Source organism: Sorex fumeus, unplaced genomic scaffold, assembly GCF_029834395.1.
Source record: "Sorex fumeus unplaced genomic scaffold, SorFum_2.1 ptg000030l, whole genome shotgun sequence".
NCBI lineage: Eukaryota > Metazoa > Chordata > Mammalia > Eulipotyphla > Soricidae > Sorex > Sorex fumeus.
In genome coordinates, this window is record NW_026606087.1 from 9699507 (window position 1) to 9717865 (window position 18359).

Here is an 18359-nt window from a genome sequence, read left to right on the forward strand (position 1 = left end):
CTGCTGCAAATCCCACCAAGCCGTTAAACTGATCTTGTCCTTCTAGACCCAGCAAGGAGAAAACTTTTGTTCCTAGGGACCAATTCTTCCCGAGAGGGCTCCTACAACAAAGCTCTCTGCCCTGAGTCACTGAATTCCTCATGTGCCCCATGGCCATATCATAGGGGTGCTGCTGAGAGGGGTCAGGTCGAGCTTTGTTTTCTCTTTGGAGCCATTGTCCCATCAGCACCAGGCCTTGGTGCTCAGGCTAATCTTCCTGCACCTCTCCCTGGGAACCTCACTGTGTCTCCTTCATTATCACCTTTACTGGAGATCCAGTGGCACGTTTATCCAGGGCTCAATCTCTACTTAGTGATGCTTACCAGGGTCCAGGGCCCCTGGGAATCCAGAGATGGAGCTGGGTATATGTGTCAGGATCCCTGCAGGAGGATGGTCTGCGAGAAACCCTTGTCAAGAGCAAGGGTGGGAGGAGCACAGCCTTGGGTGCTCCCTCCTCAAACTGGGCTCTCCACATGTGGACCCTAGCCTGACAAAGGTGTCCGATGGCAGGGCAGTGATTGCCCCGTGGTGCCTTAGTGCAAATGAATAAACAGTGCCTCACTTTGGGTGGAAGCACTCCATGCCATGCCAGACCCAGGGCCTAGAAAGCAGAAAGAAGGCAAACTTTCAACCACCTCTTGCTCCAGTGGCCAGATGCCCTGGTGCAGGGAATAGCCTGTACTGGCCTAGGCAGTGGCTATCGCTAACTCTACAGCTAACCAACAGGGAGATCCAAAATTGGGCCTCCGAAGGAGCATCAGTCTGGATTCTGGCTCTATGACATCTGAGATTCTGAAGGAGGAAAGGGGGGAAAGGACTGGTGCCCAAAGGTGTCTCTGAGTCTCTGGATCTAAATTCCAGAAGAGCTTTCCCTGACCACTGCAGCTCCCATTTTCTCCAGATACCGTATCAGTCTTCCCTCCAGGAGAGGGAGGAAACCCTGACCTTGGGGACAGAGCTTAAGGCCCAGGTCTCCATGGAATAGTCCACACCCCTCCTCACAACCCAGCCTTCCCAGCCACATAGCCATTTAAAACATGTGAGCACTCTCTCTGCAGAGGACTTGGAGAGGTGGGAAGCAGAGAATGCCCGGGGGGCGAAGGGGGGAAGCCATTGAAATAGGAGCCTACAGGGTATGTTCAGTTATAGTAAAGCAGTCCAGAGGGGCGAGAGTGTAATATTGCTGTTGAAGATCAATAGATATCAGTTCAACTGTAACGAAGGGTACTGGTGATTACAAAGGTTTCTCTGGATCTCTTGAAGAGCCTGCAATGATTGGATACAAGGTTCAGGCTTTGTCTTGTGGATCGGGAGGATCAGGAGAACAGCAGGGTCAGATCCAGGCACTGGGTGCATGACTGTAGCAGAATGTGTGGGAGGAGGGAATAAGGAAGGTGGTGGGGGGTGGTTGGCCAACCCTCAATTACAAGTGGGAGGATTGTGGCTTAGCTCCTCCCAGGGCTAGTGGGAGAGGGAGAGCCCAGATTTGGAAGACTATTCTGAAGAGCATCTCTGAACACCTCCCCTTCCTTCCCTCAATTAAATATAGCTCATTCAATAGTTTCACCAACTTTCTCTCACCAGTGTGGGTCTAAGTGCAAGGATGGAAGAGGTCAGGAAGAATCTGGATGGGCCCCCCCTTGTCCCCCGCTTTCTCTTCACCTCTCAATCGGGATACATTTTTGATACAAGGGGACTTGGGGTTACAGCATCAGGGTGACAAACTGCACTTCCCCCACCAATTAAAAAAAATTTTTTTAAGCTGCTAAGGAAGGAGCGAATATTAGTTTCCTGATTTATAAAGCCAAATGGATTAAGCTCATTCATTGCCTGAGGAAACAAAAAGGAAATCTTCAATACCTCTGTGCACATTGAGAACAGGAACAATACGGGTCTTTAGAAAGCAGAAACCTAATTTGGGGGAATCAATTACCCTCTGTGTCCCTGCCTCTGTGGGCTCTCTCAATAGCGATTTCCTGGGAGGTAAAATGTGGAGAAGTTGGTCAACCATAGGCACCCCAGCCCTGCAGCAGGAGAGGAAGGAGCTGGAGGCTGAGAAGAATTGGCACGGTGAGCCTGGCTCTCAGGCGTTTTCGGAAATTGTGGCAGAGGACCGTGGGTCTACGGGATAAAAGGGCAGGTATCGAGCTGAACCAATAAGGGTGAGGCTGGGAACCTGGGAGTTAATACCGAGAGAGGGGGACAAAGTAATCAGTACACAAACAGGGGGTGTAACATTCTACCCTGTTCTCCCCTCACTCCGGAATTCTGGTACTTTTGAGGGGGGGAGGTGGTTTTGAGCATGCAGCAGAGCAAGACTGGGGCAATTAGGGAAGAAGAAATGGAGGTGGGGGTACCCACGACAGCAGTCCTAGGTCATAGCCACAAAGTCACAGTCACACACAAGCACCCCCTGTTTCCTCCACATTCCTGGGCCTGGTCTGAAACCCAGACCCAGAGCAGCTTCCAGCCTGTCGCACTCAACACAGACTCTCACAGTCACACTCATGCAGGCAGAGTCCCACAGAGACACGGTCACGGGGGTCAAAACCACACCTGAACGCCCACCCTCAGCTGCAACCGCACACCTGCCACCCCCTCACCTCCAGTCTCACCTTAAGTTCACACAGTGGCTCCCTATTCCGCTGGGCCCTCAGACTGGCGTGCGTGCACACACGCACACACACACACACACACACGCACGCACGCACACACACTCGCATGCACAGCCCCTCACACGCACACACTCTGGCTGTGCTTTTGTGTTTTGTCAGAATTAATGAGAAAAGTTCCCGTGCCCTGCGGGTAATTAGTGTCCTTGGAGTTAAATAAGCTAATGGCGGGCACCTCTGGCCCAAGCAATTATGTTTGTGTATTGAATAATTGATTCAAAGGGGGGAAGGGCCGCTAATCAGATCTGAGCATAATGAATTGATTTAATTAACAGGGGAATCTGAGGGCCCTGGGAAACGCAGCCTTCGCTGGGCGGCGAGCGCGGCGGGCGCGGGCAGAGCTCCGGCGCGCGGCTCCGGCGGCGGCTCGGGCCCGGGCAAGCGTCGCTCGGCGCGGCTCGGGCGGCCCCAGCGACCCCGGCCCCGCGGCCGTGCCCGCTTCCCCGACGCTGCCCGCCCGCGGGCTGGAGCTGCGGCCGCCGCTCTCCGAGCGCGGGGCCGAGCGAGCGGCGCGGGCCAGCGGCGGCCAGTCCCCGGCGCGCGTCGTCGGCCCCGGCCCGGCTGGATCGGCCGGCTGGGGGGTGACCATGGTGCTGGACCAGGAGGACCAGGGTAGGTGCCCGGCGCGCGGTGCCCGAGCTCCGAGATGCGCGGGGTGGGAGTGCGGGGCGCCGTCCCGGCCACCCCTTGCTGGCCGCAGCGCCTCCCGGCGCCCAGCCCTGCAGCCCCGGCCCGTTTCCCGGAAGCGCGGTGGCTGGTGGGGTGCGTTGCTGGGGACCGTCCCCGCGTCCCACGGCGGGTCCCGGGAGCCGCGCGGACCCTCTACCCCCACCCCCGAGCCCGCCAGAGCCGCACGCTCGGGCCCGGAACTTTCTCGCCGCCTCGCGGGCTGCAGGAGCGCCTCCCGGTCCGCGCTGATGACTTCCCTGCGGGCCGTGTCCCCTGCTCCCCAGCCCCCTGGCCTCGCTGGGTGTCTGCACGACCCCTCTCTGCAATGGGCCGAGACCGGCTCCTCCAGGGGGACTCCCGCCCAGGGAATGGGGAGATGTGGAGGGGGGTACAGGGGAAGAAGGGTGTAGTCAAATCGGCATGGCCCTGTGGTCCCTCGGATCTGGAACTTTGTATCACTGAGGAAAGGGTTGAGATGAGGTCTGGGAAGCGGCTGCGCCACGTCATCCCAAATAGTAGGTCTCTGGGGGCCAGGCTGACCTTGACGCTGACGGTGCTGGAGTCTCAGGGCTTGGGTGTGGTAGTGTTGTAGAAGTTAATACCCTTGTGTGCCATTTCTCATCCCCTACCCCTCGCCGGGCAACTACAGAAGTAAACTTGGCTCTCACAAACTCGGAGTTCATCCCTGGGTTGGACACACTCTCCCAGACCCATCTGCTAGTCGCTGGGGCAAATTCACAGTCCATGCCCCTGGATGGGCCTAGGGGCTAGGGCAGTGGTGAGTGCCTGGGCAGTGAGGGCCAGCGATGCAGTGGAGGGGGGAACTTCTGCTCCTCCTAGGGGTTAGTCTGTCTAGCTGCCTACTGGTCCCTTGTACTACCCTGTCATCTGTTCCAGGGAGTAACTGCCCTGCTTTGCCCAGCACCCTTCAGAGTTCCCACAGAAAGTCCTGCTTTCTAGGAGGCTGTCCAGCCCCAGGACAAGTCTGAACAGTGGTCAGCTGACACCCACCACCTTGTGGGGGCTTATGTGGGGGACAAGAGGGGTGGGGTGGGGGCAAAGGAGACTTATTTCCTAGGATGCAGATTTGGCTGGGGCCTCTCTAGGCCTAAATCTTTCGGGTTGCAGCTTCCTAGAAGGCCGTTCCAGGGCCCTCTAGAAACCCAGAGAGGAAAAGTTTGCCAACTGTGTGCTTCTCCACTCAGGCTGGTCACAAATGCCTTGCAGCCCAGCTGCTTTTGTGTGTGTGGGAGGCGGGCTGGGCACTTGACTAGTGGGCATCCTGATAGAGCTGCAGAGTCAGTAGGTTGCCCCTACCATGTCAAAGGCGCAACTGTCCATCAGGAGGGGGGTGTCCCCTGTCACTCCAAGTACCTCTCCCAGCGGCCCCTGGAAGGCCAGCTCATAACCAGGCCTTGGAGACAGCTGCTCTGTGTTAGGAGCAAGACCCTCAGGCCAAGGCACATCTGACAGAGCCACAGTAAAGATGTTCTGGAAGATCTGGTCTGCTCGGGCCTTTAGGCACCAGGTTCCACCCGCCCCCCCCCCCCCACACACACACCCCACACACAACCCTACACACACACACACACACACACACACACACACACACACTACACTCCACCCCCATGCCGGAGCCCTTTCTCCTCACTTGCCTGCCAGGTGCAGAGACAGACTGCTAGGACCTGCCTCCAACTTTGCAAGGCTGCCGCTAGCACCCCTTTCTCTACGCTATGAATAGGGTCTGCTCAGGGACCTCCCTCTGCTGTCCCTAGAGGCATTTCCAGGACTCTCGGGAGAGTGTGTGCCAGAATGGCGGGAGAGTGCAGGCTGTCACCTGTGGAATATGCCGGGTGTAGACAGCCTCCCTGGCCCCGGGGTGTGAGGATTCCACCTGGTGCTGTGGATACGGCCCTGGGCCTGCTGGGGTGAGGCTGAGCTGGGGGCTCAGGCGTGAGCTGGGGGGCCCTGCAATTATCCCTGAGCTGAGAGGGAGGCTGGGGTGTGCTGTCGACTCAGCAGGCCCCTTCCTGGCTCTGAGCTCGAGCCACCCAACCTGCCAATGCTTGTTGGGGCTCACTGTAGCCCCAGAGGCCTCTACAGGGACCTTCTCCAAGTTTGTGTGGGAGCTCCGTGGGAGCGCTGCCTGTGACCATCCCCCCTCCCTGCGCTTGCACCCTGCCTGCTTCTGCAGCCCCTTCCTCTACAACCCCCCAGCCCCATCTGTTCCCATCCCCGATTGGGTCATAGGCCCTAACTACTCCTTGGGCTGCCAACTGTGTGGGACCTGGAAGCAGAGTCCCAGCACAGCTTAGGGACAAGAGAGTGAGATAGGGCTCCTGCTACTGGGATCTTTGGTTTGTGGGTCAGGGCCAAACCCCAAGAGCCTGAGAGTGGGGGCAGAGCCCCTGGAGTGGGGCGGGAGAGCTAATGACATCGCAGAGTGAATGCTCCCGGGTGCCTCCACAGCACCCAGCCCAGGCTGTGGAGAGGGGCCAGCATAGAATGTGCAGGCAGCGACGATGTGTAGCCTTCGGGCACCTTCCAGGGAGGACTCCCGCTACAGAGGCAGGGGCGAGAGCAAGCCCGAGGTCTCCAGGGACCCTGAGTCTGAGCGAAGTGCTAGATTTCACATCAAATATACTCAAGGTCTATTCAGATTAAGTAGCGAAGATGAAGGAGAAAGGAAACCCTCTGAGCGTGGATGAGATGTGTCACTAGAAACGGCCACTTGCCTAGTAGCTCCAAGCCTGCTCTCCCCCCTCGCCCCAGGAGAGAGGAAGAGGGGCCACAGAGTGGCTCTCTCTCTTCCCCACCCCTGCCAAGTGCACCCTGCACTGGGCCTCCATGATCCTAAGGGCACAGCCTGGCCCAAGGCCTCCTCCATACCCAAACATTCCTGCCTCCATGATCAGAGGCGCCACCCCTCCCCCATTATCTGATCCCCACAACAAACATAGAAATAACCGAGTAGGTCCCCCACTTTACACACAGAGAAACTGAGGCCCAGAGAAAGAAGGAGACTTTGCCAAGATCCACAGTTGGTAATGGGTGGAGATGGAATGGCTCCCTCGCCCCTTCAGGGACATCAGTTTCCATCTGCTTGCTGGGAACTAGTTGTCAGAAGTGGCTGTTGGGGAGGAGCCTTTGACATCCATCTGTCTGGAGCCTTCCTAGCACAGAGAAAAACCATCAAGAGTTCCACCCCATTCTTGGTCTCTGTGCATGCGCACACATGCATACACACACACACACTCACACAGATTTGCACTCCTCCTAGGTCTCTGTACATACACACACACACAAACACACACACGCACACACACACTGAGTAGTGTCCTTCCTAGAACAGACATCCTGGCTATCAGCTCCAGGGCTGTGGAGAGCAGCCCCAACTAGGAGAAAAGGAAGTGGACACTGTCTGCCTTCCTCCTTCAGTTAGGGAGCAAGAATTGTCAACTCTGTCATTGTAGGAATCTTTGTTTTGTTCACAACTGTAGTCCCAATACACAAAACTGAGTACATAATACATGCTCAATAAATAGTTGTGGGCTGAGAAATGCCTCCATGGCACTACTGTGTTTGCTTGTAGAGGAGATGAGACCTGATTCCACTGTCTATGGACGCATAATGCTGAGGGGCAGCTTGGGCTGGAGGGGGCTGCTGCTGTTTGGGTTAGGCGTGATACCATGAGGCTCAGAGTGTCCACTTATGCTCCATTGGGGTTAACTTGGCCAAACAATCCTGGAAGCAGCCATTAAACCCTTGCAGACCAGGATGTCAGAGAAAGATCTCCTTGTGGGAGTGGGGAGAAATCGTGGCGGAGGGGCAAGGGTATCACATAGGAGCGTGGTCCACTGGACAAATACCAGAAAGGAAGACTGTGTCCTGAGCGGAGCCGCGAGCCGAGCTGGGGCCTCGCAGCCTCCAGGTGGCGCTGCGGAGCCGGGCAGCCGCGCGTCTCCACTCCCCATTAACCCGGCAGGGAGGGGGGCCTCGGGAAATGTGTGCATTTATTCAGTTGCAGGAGTGCAAACCTCATACATTGAGGGAGAAAGGCAGCGGGAGACGGCCGCCGAGATTCCCCCATCTCTTTGAATATAATTTTAGATTGAGATTCAGATTAAATCCAAGGGGAAAACACTTTATGAGGCTGAAAGCTGTGTCGTTGCCAGAGCCAGGGTTATGAGCTATCAAATGCAATTACATTAAGACAGATTATACTGGGCAAATTGAGCCATTTAGAAGGTGAGAATCAAAGAAACGGCTCTGATCCTCTCTTCCCCCTTCTCTCTCCCTCTCTAAATTGCAGTTCGTAGTTCCTTGCAATTCTGAGGCACAAAAGTAGGTGAGACTGCTTTTGTATCTGCGAAGTGCTTCACTCCTGAATGTAATTCTAGCTGAGTGCAATCTAGGTTAAGAGCCGGACAAGCGGGTCATTTAGAGCCCGCTCGCTTAGCCCGAGGACCGGCCGCCCCGCCGAAGCGCGCCCCGGAGCCGGCGCCCTTCTCCCGGCCGAGCCCAGCTGCGGCTGGACACGGAGCGCCCGAGATGATGGTGCTGGACAAGGAGGACGGTAGGTGGCGGGCGGGGTGGGGGTGGGGGGGATCCCTGGGTCCGGCTCCCCCTCGCCTCCAGCCGCTGCGCGCGGGAACGCACACGCCGGGCTGTGCTGGGGGGCTGGGACGGGGGGTGGGGTGGGGGTGGGAGGCGGACGGGCGCGGGGAGCCCCGGGTGGGACGGAACGCGGGATGCGTGTGCGTGTGTGTGTGTGAGTGTGTGCGTGTGTATGTCTGTGCGTGTGCGTGTCTGTGTGTGTGTGTGTGCGGGAGCGGGGGGCTGCGTGCCCCGGGGCCCACGCCGGAGCCGGCGGGCTGCGCGCCGGCCGTGCGATGCTCTGCGGAGCCGCGTGGAGGCTCCCTCCACTCGGATCCCCGCGCCGCGGCGCTTTGCTCCAGCTTTTCCATCACCCTCGCGCCGGGCCGCGTAACCCGAGAGGCGACGGGCGCCCGGGAAAGCTCGGAGAGAATCGGGCTGCCGAGTCTGCACCCCCCAGGGCGCGCGCGGGGCTGGAGATCCCCGGTGGGAGGCGGTTTGGTGGTGGTGGTGGGGTGCCCGGCTAAGGCGAGGGCCAGGCCGGCTGGACGGCCCGGGAGAATCGCTGTCCCCCCCGCCCCCCGCGGAACAGGACTCGGTGAGAGTGGATCATCACCGCCCGCCCGCCGCCCGGGTGGCCCACGGTCATCCTGTCTCCGGTGCGGAGGCGCGAGTTCGGTCAGCAGAGAGAAAGTGTCCTGCCAGGGGCCTTCCTGTAGTTCTTGTGCAGAAGAACCGGGGACAAGCACCCGTGGGCAAGCACCTCAGTACTGTGGGTGGTCCGAACAGAGAGGGCCGGTGAGTGCTGGACACCACTAGAAGGTGGCCCCACCATACCCAAAAGTCCTCCCCATTGGGAGTGACCTGAGCTGCTCAGGAGACGTTGGGTGGGGAACCAGCCCCATAGGGGCATGTAAAAACTGAAAATTGTGACCCCTCCCCAGGTTTGCTGGCCGAGTTATAAGTGACCACTGGCCGACAGGTCCAGGTCCTTCTGCCTTTTGGGAGGGTTGCCTGGTTTGGTGGAAATATAGACATATGTGTGGGTAAGGGTAGGCAACCTTTCAGATGGAGGAACTGCAAGGTGGGGGCATTGTGGAGAGGAACTTGGCTTTGGGGTGACTGTGGTGACTATCTTCTGACCTTCTAGAAGGGTCTCTATTCTCCCTTCCTGTGCCCTTTTCCCACGGGGTCCGTGGTTTATTGCCTTGGTCACTTGGTGAACATTTGAAGTTAAGTGACTTGCTTGCAGTCACACCGGATGTTCACTTGCTGGCCCTCACCTCCAGGTCACCTTCTGAGGCCTCCAGCAAGCACCAGCAAGGAAGGTGCGACAAAATGGGGAGACCATATTGTTGCCCGCCTGTTGTAAGATGAAAGGGGCAACTAAATGCTTTTGGCCAAAGGAACAAACCGGTCAGCACTGGGCTCAGAGTGGCCAGAGCTTCAGGATGTTCTTCTCTCTCCATGGATGTGGCCTGGGTGGGCACACCTGGGTCAGTGTGCAGAGATGAAGCAAGACAGCATCAGGGGTTCAGCCAGACCAGGACTTAGCCCCTCTGGTCAGTAATTCCCAGCTACCTAGCCAGGCCATGCCCATTCTGACTTGACTTTCCATCTTGACAAAATGAAAGGCTTGGAGAAGGCAGGGCAGAGGTCTGGCGTCCCCACCAAAGGGACCCCTCATTCTACGGGCACATGGAAATCAGCCCCAGCCTTTTGCAGAGGTTATTTGGCATGCTTGGCTCCGTGCGCCTGTCACAAAAATCCAGAAGACCTGGGTCTTCTGCATGGGAAGCATCAGATAGGAGATAGCACTAGTGGGCATGAGCTGAGCTCATTATACCCCTGACCCCTCACTCTGTCCATATGCCCCTGTCCTGCAATACTCTGTTTCTCAGAGGAACCCTGAGTGAATGGACACAGATTGTTGGAAATCTGAAAATCTGCCTCCAGACTGCAGTGCCCGTCAATCCCCCCAGGCTAGACCTGTGGAGGAGGTCCCTTCCCTCTGCATCCTCTGCCCTGTCCAGGCTAAACAAGATGCTGTGCACCCCCCTCACACAGTAGAGCTCCAGCCTCCAGTAAGCAAAGGGAGGTGGATGGTTTGGTCTGAGCTGCTGTTCCATGTTCATTCTGGTTTTGCCCAGTCCAGAACTGGCCACTAAAAGCAGCCTTTTTGCTCATTAATACCCTCCATCCTGCTGTCCCTTGGAGTCTGGCCCGCACTAGCTTCCAGAATCCCCTGAAGGAGACATCTTTAGTTTCTTCCCAGCACTTAGACCCCTCCTGGCTAGTGGCTCTTTGGGATTGGTGGCAGCCACGGGTCCCCAGAGACCCCAACAAGTGTGTTCCTTGGTGCTGCCATGTAGCACCCTTTGTCTGGCTGTGCTGGGCCTATGGGGCTCCTATTAACCACCCCAAGGTCTTTTCTCCTCCTGGCAGCATCTTGTTGGGAGAGGCTGAGCCTCCTCTGGTTGAAGTCAGGCCCGCCAGCTGCCGAGGACCAAAGCTCTCGCTCTGCTGGATTGCGGGGCTTTCATGTTGCACTTCTGAAAGATAATAAAATATCAATCGCTTTACCGTAGCAACGGGTTTAAGAGACTTTCTGAAGTATTGAATCGTCAGAAAAAAATTTTTTTTTTTGCTTTTAAGCACAGTGCATTATTAATAAAGTAATCCATTAGGTCGAGCAGCGAAGGGCCACCACAGAGGGAAGATCTGTTTTGCAAATGGTTAAACTTCGGGTTTTAAGATTAATTGCTTTCATTTGGATGCTTGCTCTTGGCCTCACCGTCCGCACGTTACTGGAACTCAGGGTTCAGGCTTGCTCAATGCCGCCAGGCCTTGTCTGTCAATGAAAGAAACTCCAGCTTCAACTTTCCACGAGAAACGGCTCTCCTGCACCTCCTGTGACTGGGGCCGGGCTGGCCTCCAGGCCGTGGGCTTCCCAGGGAGATGGCCCTGAGCCCAGAGAGTCCAGTTAGCCCTCAGGTTGGTGGAGAAGAGGTCCTGGAGTAGGGACAGACCCCAGAGGTGCCCTGTGCCCAAGCATGAGGAAGTCATAATTGTTGACCTCGAGAGGACGTGGAGAAAATCCGAGTAGGCGTGCTAAATCCCCCTGGAGGACAAGCTGGTGAAGACCAGGTCTCTGTGTCAGCCACCTCTTCTAAGAGCCAACAGGAAAACTGGGGTGACCCTAGGAAGTGGCAGGCAGGCTGAGGAATGCACCAGACATGAATCCTAGAGCATTTTTAATAAATAAAAGTGCCCAAGGAGAGTGGAGTTGGACTGAGGAGGCCCAGACAGCGCGTCTTCAATTGTTAATGACCTCCATATGCACGGCTTCTGCAGCTGCCTCAGCGGGCCCATGGGCAGGCTCAGGGCTGGGCTGGGCTACTGGGTTACAGCCCCTGCTCCACCCAGAAGAAACTCCTGGGCTCTCCTAGCTATTCGGGTGCAGAAGGCCCACGGACCTCACCTGCTGGTGTGCACAAGAAACCCCCCCGCCAGTGAAGGGGGGGACATCGGCTCTGACACTCCCTCTCAGGAGCCCATTCCTGCCAAGGATCAGTGAATAGCCCACAAGGCGGGCAGGGTGGGGGCCAGGCCTGCATCCAGGCCTCTCTGCGCCTCCATGGCGGCCGGCAGCCACCTCCTCGCTGCTGAGAATGAAACCTCCCAGATCTTGAGCAGCTCGTACAGCTGCTTCCCCTTCCTGCCCAAATTCAGCCAGGCAGAGCATCTGTAAAGCCGGGGCTCCCCGCGCCCCCACCCTCCCGGAGCCCAGGGTAAGGAAGCAGGTGCTTCTCTCAGTCCCCTGCTCTTCCATTCATTTACCCACATGGAGCACTGAGGGGGAGGGAGGGGGTGGGGACAGGGAAACAACATAAATTGGTCTGTCGTCCGGAATCCATGTCTCGCTAATGTACCCAGATTAACTCAACTGTAAATTGTCTCCTTGGATGGCGGTGTCTTGCTAAAAGTTTCCCATATGATTCATGATTTGGATTGCTTTTAACGGCTATTGGCTAAGCAAGCCGGTGACTGTACAAGGTGATGCAATTGGCATTAGTGAGGGGAGGCACGGGAGCGTGTAATGCAGTCAATACTGCATTAACTACTGATGCCCAATTACAGGGAGTGGAAGAGAGCCTTTCAGGAGCATTAGGACTGGGGGAAGCTGAGATCACTGGTCGCTGCTCGCCTAAAAGCTTCACCCTTTGCGTGCCGGGGGCTCGGCACAGGCGTGGACACTCAGTCTCTAGGGCCTCGGGACTTGCCTTTTTCTTACCATCTCTGTCTCTGCGCGTGTCCCACAGAGATGCTTTTAGACATGGAAATGTGCGTTTTCTGGGCCTGAGACCTGCTTCTCATCTCTCCTGAGAACTGATCCCTCACCCTATCCCGTGTCCCACACTCAGCCGGGGTAAGCGCCCCCACCCCTTCCCGCTTCCATTTAAAGAGCCTCTCAGCAGGTCCCCATTTGTGAGCAGGACCAAGAGGAAGTCTATTTCGGTCTTTCCCCCTTGGAACAGAGGGTGATTGGCAGGGCGCTCTGGCAGCCAACCCTCCATGGTCAGGGCGGAGGAGACGGGTTGAGCGTTAGCGCAGCGGGGGTTGCTGCGCTGTCGTTGGCCCTGCTTGGACAGGCTGGGTGTTCCTTGAGCAGAAGAGACACAGAAGCTAGAGGTGGTAATGAAGAAGTCACTAAGCCAGACTGGGGTCCTCACAGATGACCCTCTCACCCCCACACAGAGTTACATACCTCACAGGGCAGGGCCACCCCCATGTGGCTAACAGACAGAGGTTGTGTTCCAATCTATCTCCAGGACCAAGAGGGTCTCGCTGGAACTGCTGATGAGGAGTGTTAGGAAGTTTGGAAGGAATAGAGGATGGAACTAGAGAAAAGTGCGTGAGTACCAGTGAGGTGCTTATTACCACCGCTCTGCTATCCTCGTTAATGCACTCTGCTTAGGTGCCAAGTCCAGTGTGCCCACTGTGTTTTCGGGATCCATGCCCACCTAAGCTTGCTTCAATCTCCTCTAATCTGTACTGTGAGAATAATCACACCTCACTGGCTGGATTGTGAACATGATTAAATGAGCTCAGGTTCATACACACACTTGCTAACCCAGAAAACCTTGTGCCCATGAGAGGTGACATTGCTTTCTGCTTAGCCACAGCATGATCTGAAGAGTTGGGTGCCCTGTGCCCTGTTCATCACTGTGTCCTGCTCCTTCTTCTTGTTGACCCATCATGGCCTTTGAGCCCGGCCACCCAGGGAGCAGACTGGCCTCACCCTTCTCCTGTGGAGGGCGCCACTGGGACCAGAAGTGCACAGATGACGCTTTGCTTACCCCTCCATTTATCAGGAGCTGGTGGAGGCTCAAAGGGTAAGAAAGTTGCCTGAAGTGGCAGGGAGTTTCAGCCCAGAGACCCGGCATCTCTCTGGACTCTTATAGTACGCCCCCAACATGGAACAATAAGGCTGCACTAGAGAAAGATGAGAAGCATCAGCTGGACTGGCTCCTGGTCCCTGAGTCTCCCCATCATGTTCCTCTTTGGACTCTTGATAGCCCAAGGGACTGGGTCTGTCCTCAGGTGTTGGTCATGCTAGCACTTGCTCTTGGGCCTCTATGCACTGGAGACTCCCCAGGTGCCAATAGTCCTTCCTGCCTGCCTTCCTGATCTATAGTATGAACACTGAGGCATGTGGGAAACTTCCAGCCTCAGGTCAACACTGCATGGTGCTCTAGGGTGACTTCTTCTGAAGAGCTCAGCATGGGGTGACACCACTGGAGTCAACTGTGCTGCTCACAGACTGCACACATCTCTTCCCACCTCAGTTCAGTGACATCGCTTTGGTGGCTTGAATTCAATTCTGGTAGAAGTATCAACCCCATGGAAATTAGCCAACACTGACAATCAGTGTGTTTCCCCTAAGAGCTGATAAGTGCATACTTATTAGCATACCACAGGATCATATTCATCTGGGAAAATGGGTCAGGACAATGGATTCACCTTTTCTTTCTCTCCTTCCTCTTCACCCCCACTCCCTACTCCTTCATCCCTTCCTTCCCTTCTCTTTCCTCCCTTCCTTCCTTCTGATTCATTCCTTTTAAACGTCTTTTCTTTTTTAGTTTTAGTTTGGGAGTCTTTTTTTATTTTTTATTTTTATTAGTGAGACATCATGAGGTACAGTTGTAGACTTACAAATTTTTGTGCTTGGGTTTCAATTATACAATGATCAAATACCCATCCTCCACCAGTGCTAGTTTGGGAGTCTTACCTAGCAGTGTTGAGGGGACCATATGTGGTGCTAGAATTGAACCAGAGTTGATTGCATGCAAGGCAAGGTCCTTAATACCTGTGGTATCTGTCTGGCCCACAGACTCACCCCTTTCTGTTCTACCACCACCATATTCTCATCCCACCTATGGTCTTTCTCCCAGTATGCATCATCACGAGATAAAGAACCTCACTCCCCTGCCATGCTGACTGTTGCTGGACACCTGCTGCCCTGCTGCAGGTCTGATGGATGGGCTTCATGTTTCATGCAGACCCAGCCTCTATCCCTTGCTCAAGTTGTTCTTACTCGGCATGCCCTGTTCCTCTTCTCTGGCCTAATGAATGGGATTCTCATATAGACCATTCCAGGCCATGCGGAGGGTCACACCCATCCAACTTAATGACAAGCTTGTCTCTTTGTTGGTTCAAGTGCTTTTATCTCCTGCTCAAAGATGGAAGCCCACAGAGGTGACACAACTGGGGACAAATTAAAAGCAGATGGTGGAGCAAGCAGGTAGAGGCTGCAGAGATATGGGCCCCAGAGTGCAGGCCTGAGTCACATGTGGCCACTGGCTTCCTCCTCCTGTCTTTTCCCAGCAGGACTCTCTTGAGTGGCTCACTGTCTTAAGGTACAGCTTGTTGGCATGATTCAGGAGACATAGATTTGAATCCCAGATGACTGCTGTGTGACTTGAGGCAACATACCGGCCCCTATTTTCACCTCTCTGCAATGGAAACAACACTTAAGTCCAATCTCATGTCCATGCATGCTCTTGGTAAGCCAGGAAGTCTCCTGCCTGTGTGAAGTGATGTTGCTCTATGCACAGAGACCCAGGAGCTCTTGGGTTCTTTAAAGGACAGTCAAACCAATTAGTTGTTGTTTTTCTGAACCTATGTTTAAAAGTCAGGCACTATGCTATGCATGTGTATCAATTAGTTACTGCTGCTTAACCAACCACCCCAAAATGTATCAGCTCAAAGCAATGAACATCTATTTAGTTCTCCCATCAAAATAACCGTTTAGGGCCGGAGCGATAGTACAGTGGGTAAGACATTTGTCTTACATGCGGCCAACCCGAGTTCAATCCCTGGTGTCCCATATGGTCCCCCAAGCACTGCCAGGAGTAATTCTTGAGTGCAGAGCCAGGAGTAACCCCTGAGCATCGCTGGGTGTGACCCAAAAAGGAAAAAAAAACCTATTTAGTACTCCACATGGATGGGAGAACTAAATAGATATTTGGCCAAGTTGTGTTTCTAGTTCTGGCTGGACTCAGGAGTTCCAGGTCAAGGAGAGAGCTGAAGCCAAAAAGCCTTCTAGAACCTAGGCTGGACTTATCAGCCAAAGTATCACAAAACCACCCCACTTTCAAGGGTTGGGCAAACATGCTCCTCTTGAAAGGAGCAGGTGAAATAGGACATTGTAGAGGTGTTGGGGACCAGGAAGCAGGTAGAAGTGGGCCATATGTGGACTCAATGAGCCAAAGCATCTTCTGTGTCTGATCTTATCTAATCCCTCATTTTATAAAGGTCAGTGCTGTCCAAGAGACTATGCCACTGGTGGCAGGTCCCACAGCACCCTAGTGCCAGCCTTGGGCTGTGAATCCAGGCCATCTGGCTGAGGGCTGGTGTCTCCGTGTTCTGCCTCTTTCCTTTTTCAGCTGGCAGACTTGCGGGTGGTGGGTGAGGGAGAAGGGCATGGAGGGAGGGTGGGGACTGGGAGGGCTGTGAGGAAGACTTCGGGCTGTTGGATAATTTGCTGATGGATAGTTAGTTGGTGTGTGTGTGTGTGTGTGGAAGGAGGATTGGCTATTCCTCCATGAATTAGTTGAGGGGGCCACAATGATGTAAGGAATCCACGGCTCCTGCAACTTCTCCTCTCTGTCCTGCAAGGCCGTAGGAGAGTTGAAAGGGGGTGAGCTTCTGAGGTTCTCTGAGCTGATTTCCACTTGGGCCTCTATGTAGATGCAGCCAGGCAGGTCTCAATTCATTGGTTAGACCCTCGCCTCAAAAATGGGGTGGTAAGTGGGCTGGTGAGAGGCCTGTGTACATTCATAAACCAGCTGATTGAAAAGCAATATTTCAGATAAATACAAGCCAGCGATCTATCAGTGGTTGTAATAAAACCCAGGCTTCAGGCTGTGATTTTATTTTGAAATAATAAGAATTGCTTGATTCTTTTTACTTGAGTTACCATGGTAATTCCGGCGTGGAGCAGTGTTATATTGATTTAGAAAGTGGACAGTAATATTTCTTTTGTGTTATTCTGTTTCTAGGCCTTGATTTCTAATTTCCACTTGGAGATTACTTTTATAAATTTCTTAAGTCCTTCCACTTTTTTTCCTCTCACAGTATAATTTTCCTCTCATACGCCGCTATGTTCTGAGCTTATTGGTTTGCTCTTATTTTAAATTAAACTTGCTGGTTTCAAATATTGAAATGACATCTTTGTCTGTGTCTGTACTTTGGTTTAGCAAAATATTACAGTCTGACGCTTTCTGCTTAATAATTTAAGGGAGGCATTCTGTCGGCCCTCACTGGGTACTGATAACTTATGACTCAACCAACACAGGCCTTAAACTCCTGACATTTTAATATTGTGTGGCGGGACCAGCCGCCCCTCTGCTTGGAGTCTCAGTGGAGAAGAACCTGTGTGGTACCCCAGAAGGGACTTTTAATAATTCAACTTTGCCAGTTGGCGTGATGACTCGATAGGGGGAGGGGGGTGGGAGGGAGACCTGTTCTTCCCAGATAAGTGGGAACAGCTCAGGCCCAGGCTTCGACTCAGAGCCCACAGCCAGTACCCACCCATCCTGCCTGCCCTCCCCCCTGAAGCTTTACAAAGAACCGTTCCTGATCCCCGCTGACTGATTGTCCAGGAAAGAGTATTTGTAGGCTGCCTGGGGATACCAGTAGAAGGCTTGAACTCTCCGACTCAGGTTTATGAGACAGAGAAACTGGCTTGGGCTTGGAGTGAGACAATGTTCAAATTCCGCCTCTTCCCATTAGTCATCTGAAATGGTGAGCTGTCCTCATCATTCCAGTTAGTAAAATGAGTCTGATCATTCCCACCTTTTAGGGTCATGGAACCTATGATGGGCCAAGTCGGCTACATCCTTGCAGATGGTTGGGGTGACTTCCCTGGCATTCATAAGGTCTCCATGTGGGATGGGAGAAGGCAGAGTCGGGCTGCTGGGCACATCTATTCTTGCTCCAACCATGCCTGGGTTTGGGGTCCTGGGAAGATAACTCTTATAAAAGACCCAGGACTCTGGCTTCCTGCAGAGATGGAACAAATCTGCCCATTTTCCTGACCTGCCCCATGCAGAGCTGGGTCCTGGGCGGGCAAGAGAGGGCTCTGTCCACTGCCTCCCCCAAAAAGAATAGCCACGGCAAGGACTGGGCCTCAGAAGGAAACCTGGCAGCCTATGCTGAAATGGAGCTGTCAGCTCCTTTCCATGACCCAAGGAACAGTCCCTTTGTTCCCTCCTGCAGAGTACTTATCTATTTCCCATCACTTTGTCACAAACCACTTCCACTTAGCAGCTAGAAGCAATACCTACTGCATATGGCAGCTTTTTCTTTTGTTTTGCTTTGTCATTTGTTTGGGGGCCACACCTGGAAATGCACAGGGATTATGCCCATGGGTCTACACTCAGGAATTACTCCTGGTGGTGCTCAGGGGACCATATGAGATGCCAAACATCAACCTAGGTCAGACATGTGCAAGGTGTCTTATATGCTCAACTATCTCTCTGGCCTTTCGTAGAAGATTCCATGGTAGTCTGGGAACTGGTCCAGCCTTCTTGATCAGATCCTCTGCCCAGGGTTTGTACAGACTACAATTAAGGTGTGGGCTGAAAGCACGGTCTCAAATGGAGACAGATCTGGGGAATCAAGTGGGAATCAAGGCCACTTATTTGGGCATTTTTAGGACTTGGTTCAGCCTGAATTGTGAACCGATGGTCTCCACTCCTCATGCTGTTGATCATAGACTGCCTCAGTGTCCTGAAGGCCATCAGAGAGGAGCCTCTGTTGGGTATCAGAGAGCCAGAGTAGATGTGACACTTCTGCTCATAAATGTGCCATTTCATC

At 54.3% G+C, this 18359-nt stretch overlaps 1 protein-coding gene across 2 annotated transcripts in view; it reads left to right on the forward strand.

Annotated features, from left to right (window-relative positions):
• The first annotated feature begins 3175 nt into the window (after positions 1-3175).
• The window catches only part of LMO1 (LIM domain only 1), a 44171-nt gene continuing 28987 nt past the window's right edge, over positions 3176-18359 (forward strand). The window contains exons 1-2 of one of the 2 annotated variants that reach the window (XM_056116092.1): positions 3188-3323; positions 7693-7956. In XM_056116092.1, coding sequence (XP_055972067.1) covers positions 7932-7956 — 25 coding nt within the window. In that variant the 5' untranslated portion in view covers positions 3188-3323; positions 7693-7931. Of the gene's footprint in view, positions 3324-7692; positions 7957-18359 lie in introns of both variants that reach the window. The other variant, XM_056116093.1, reaches the window with a different exon arrangement.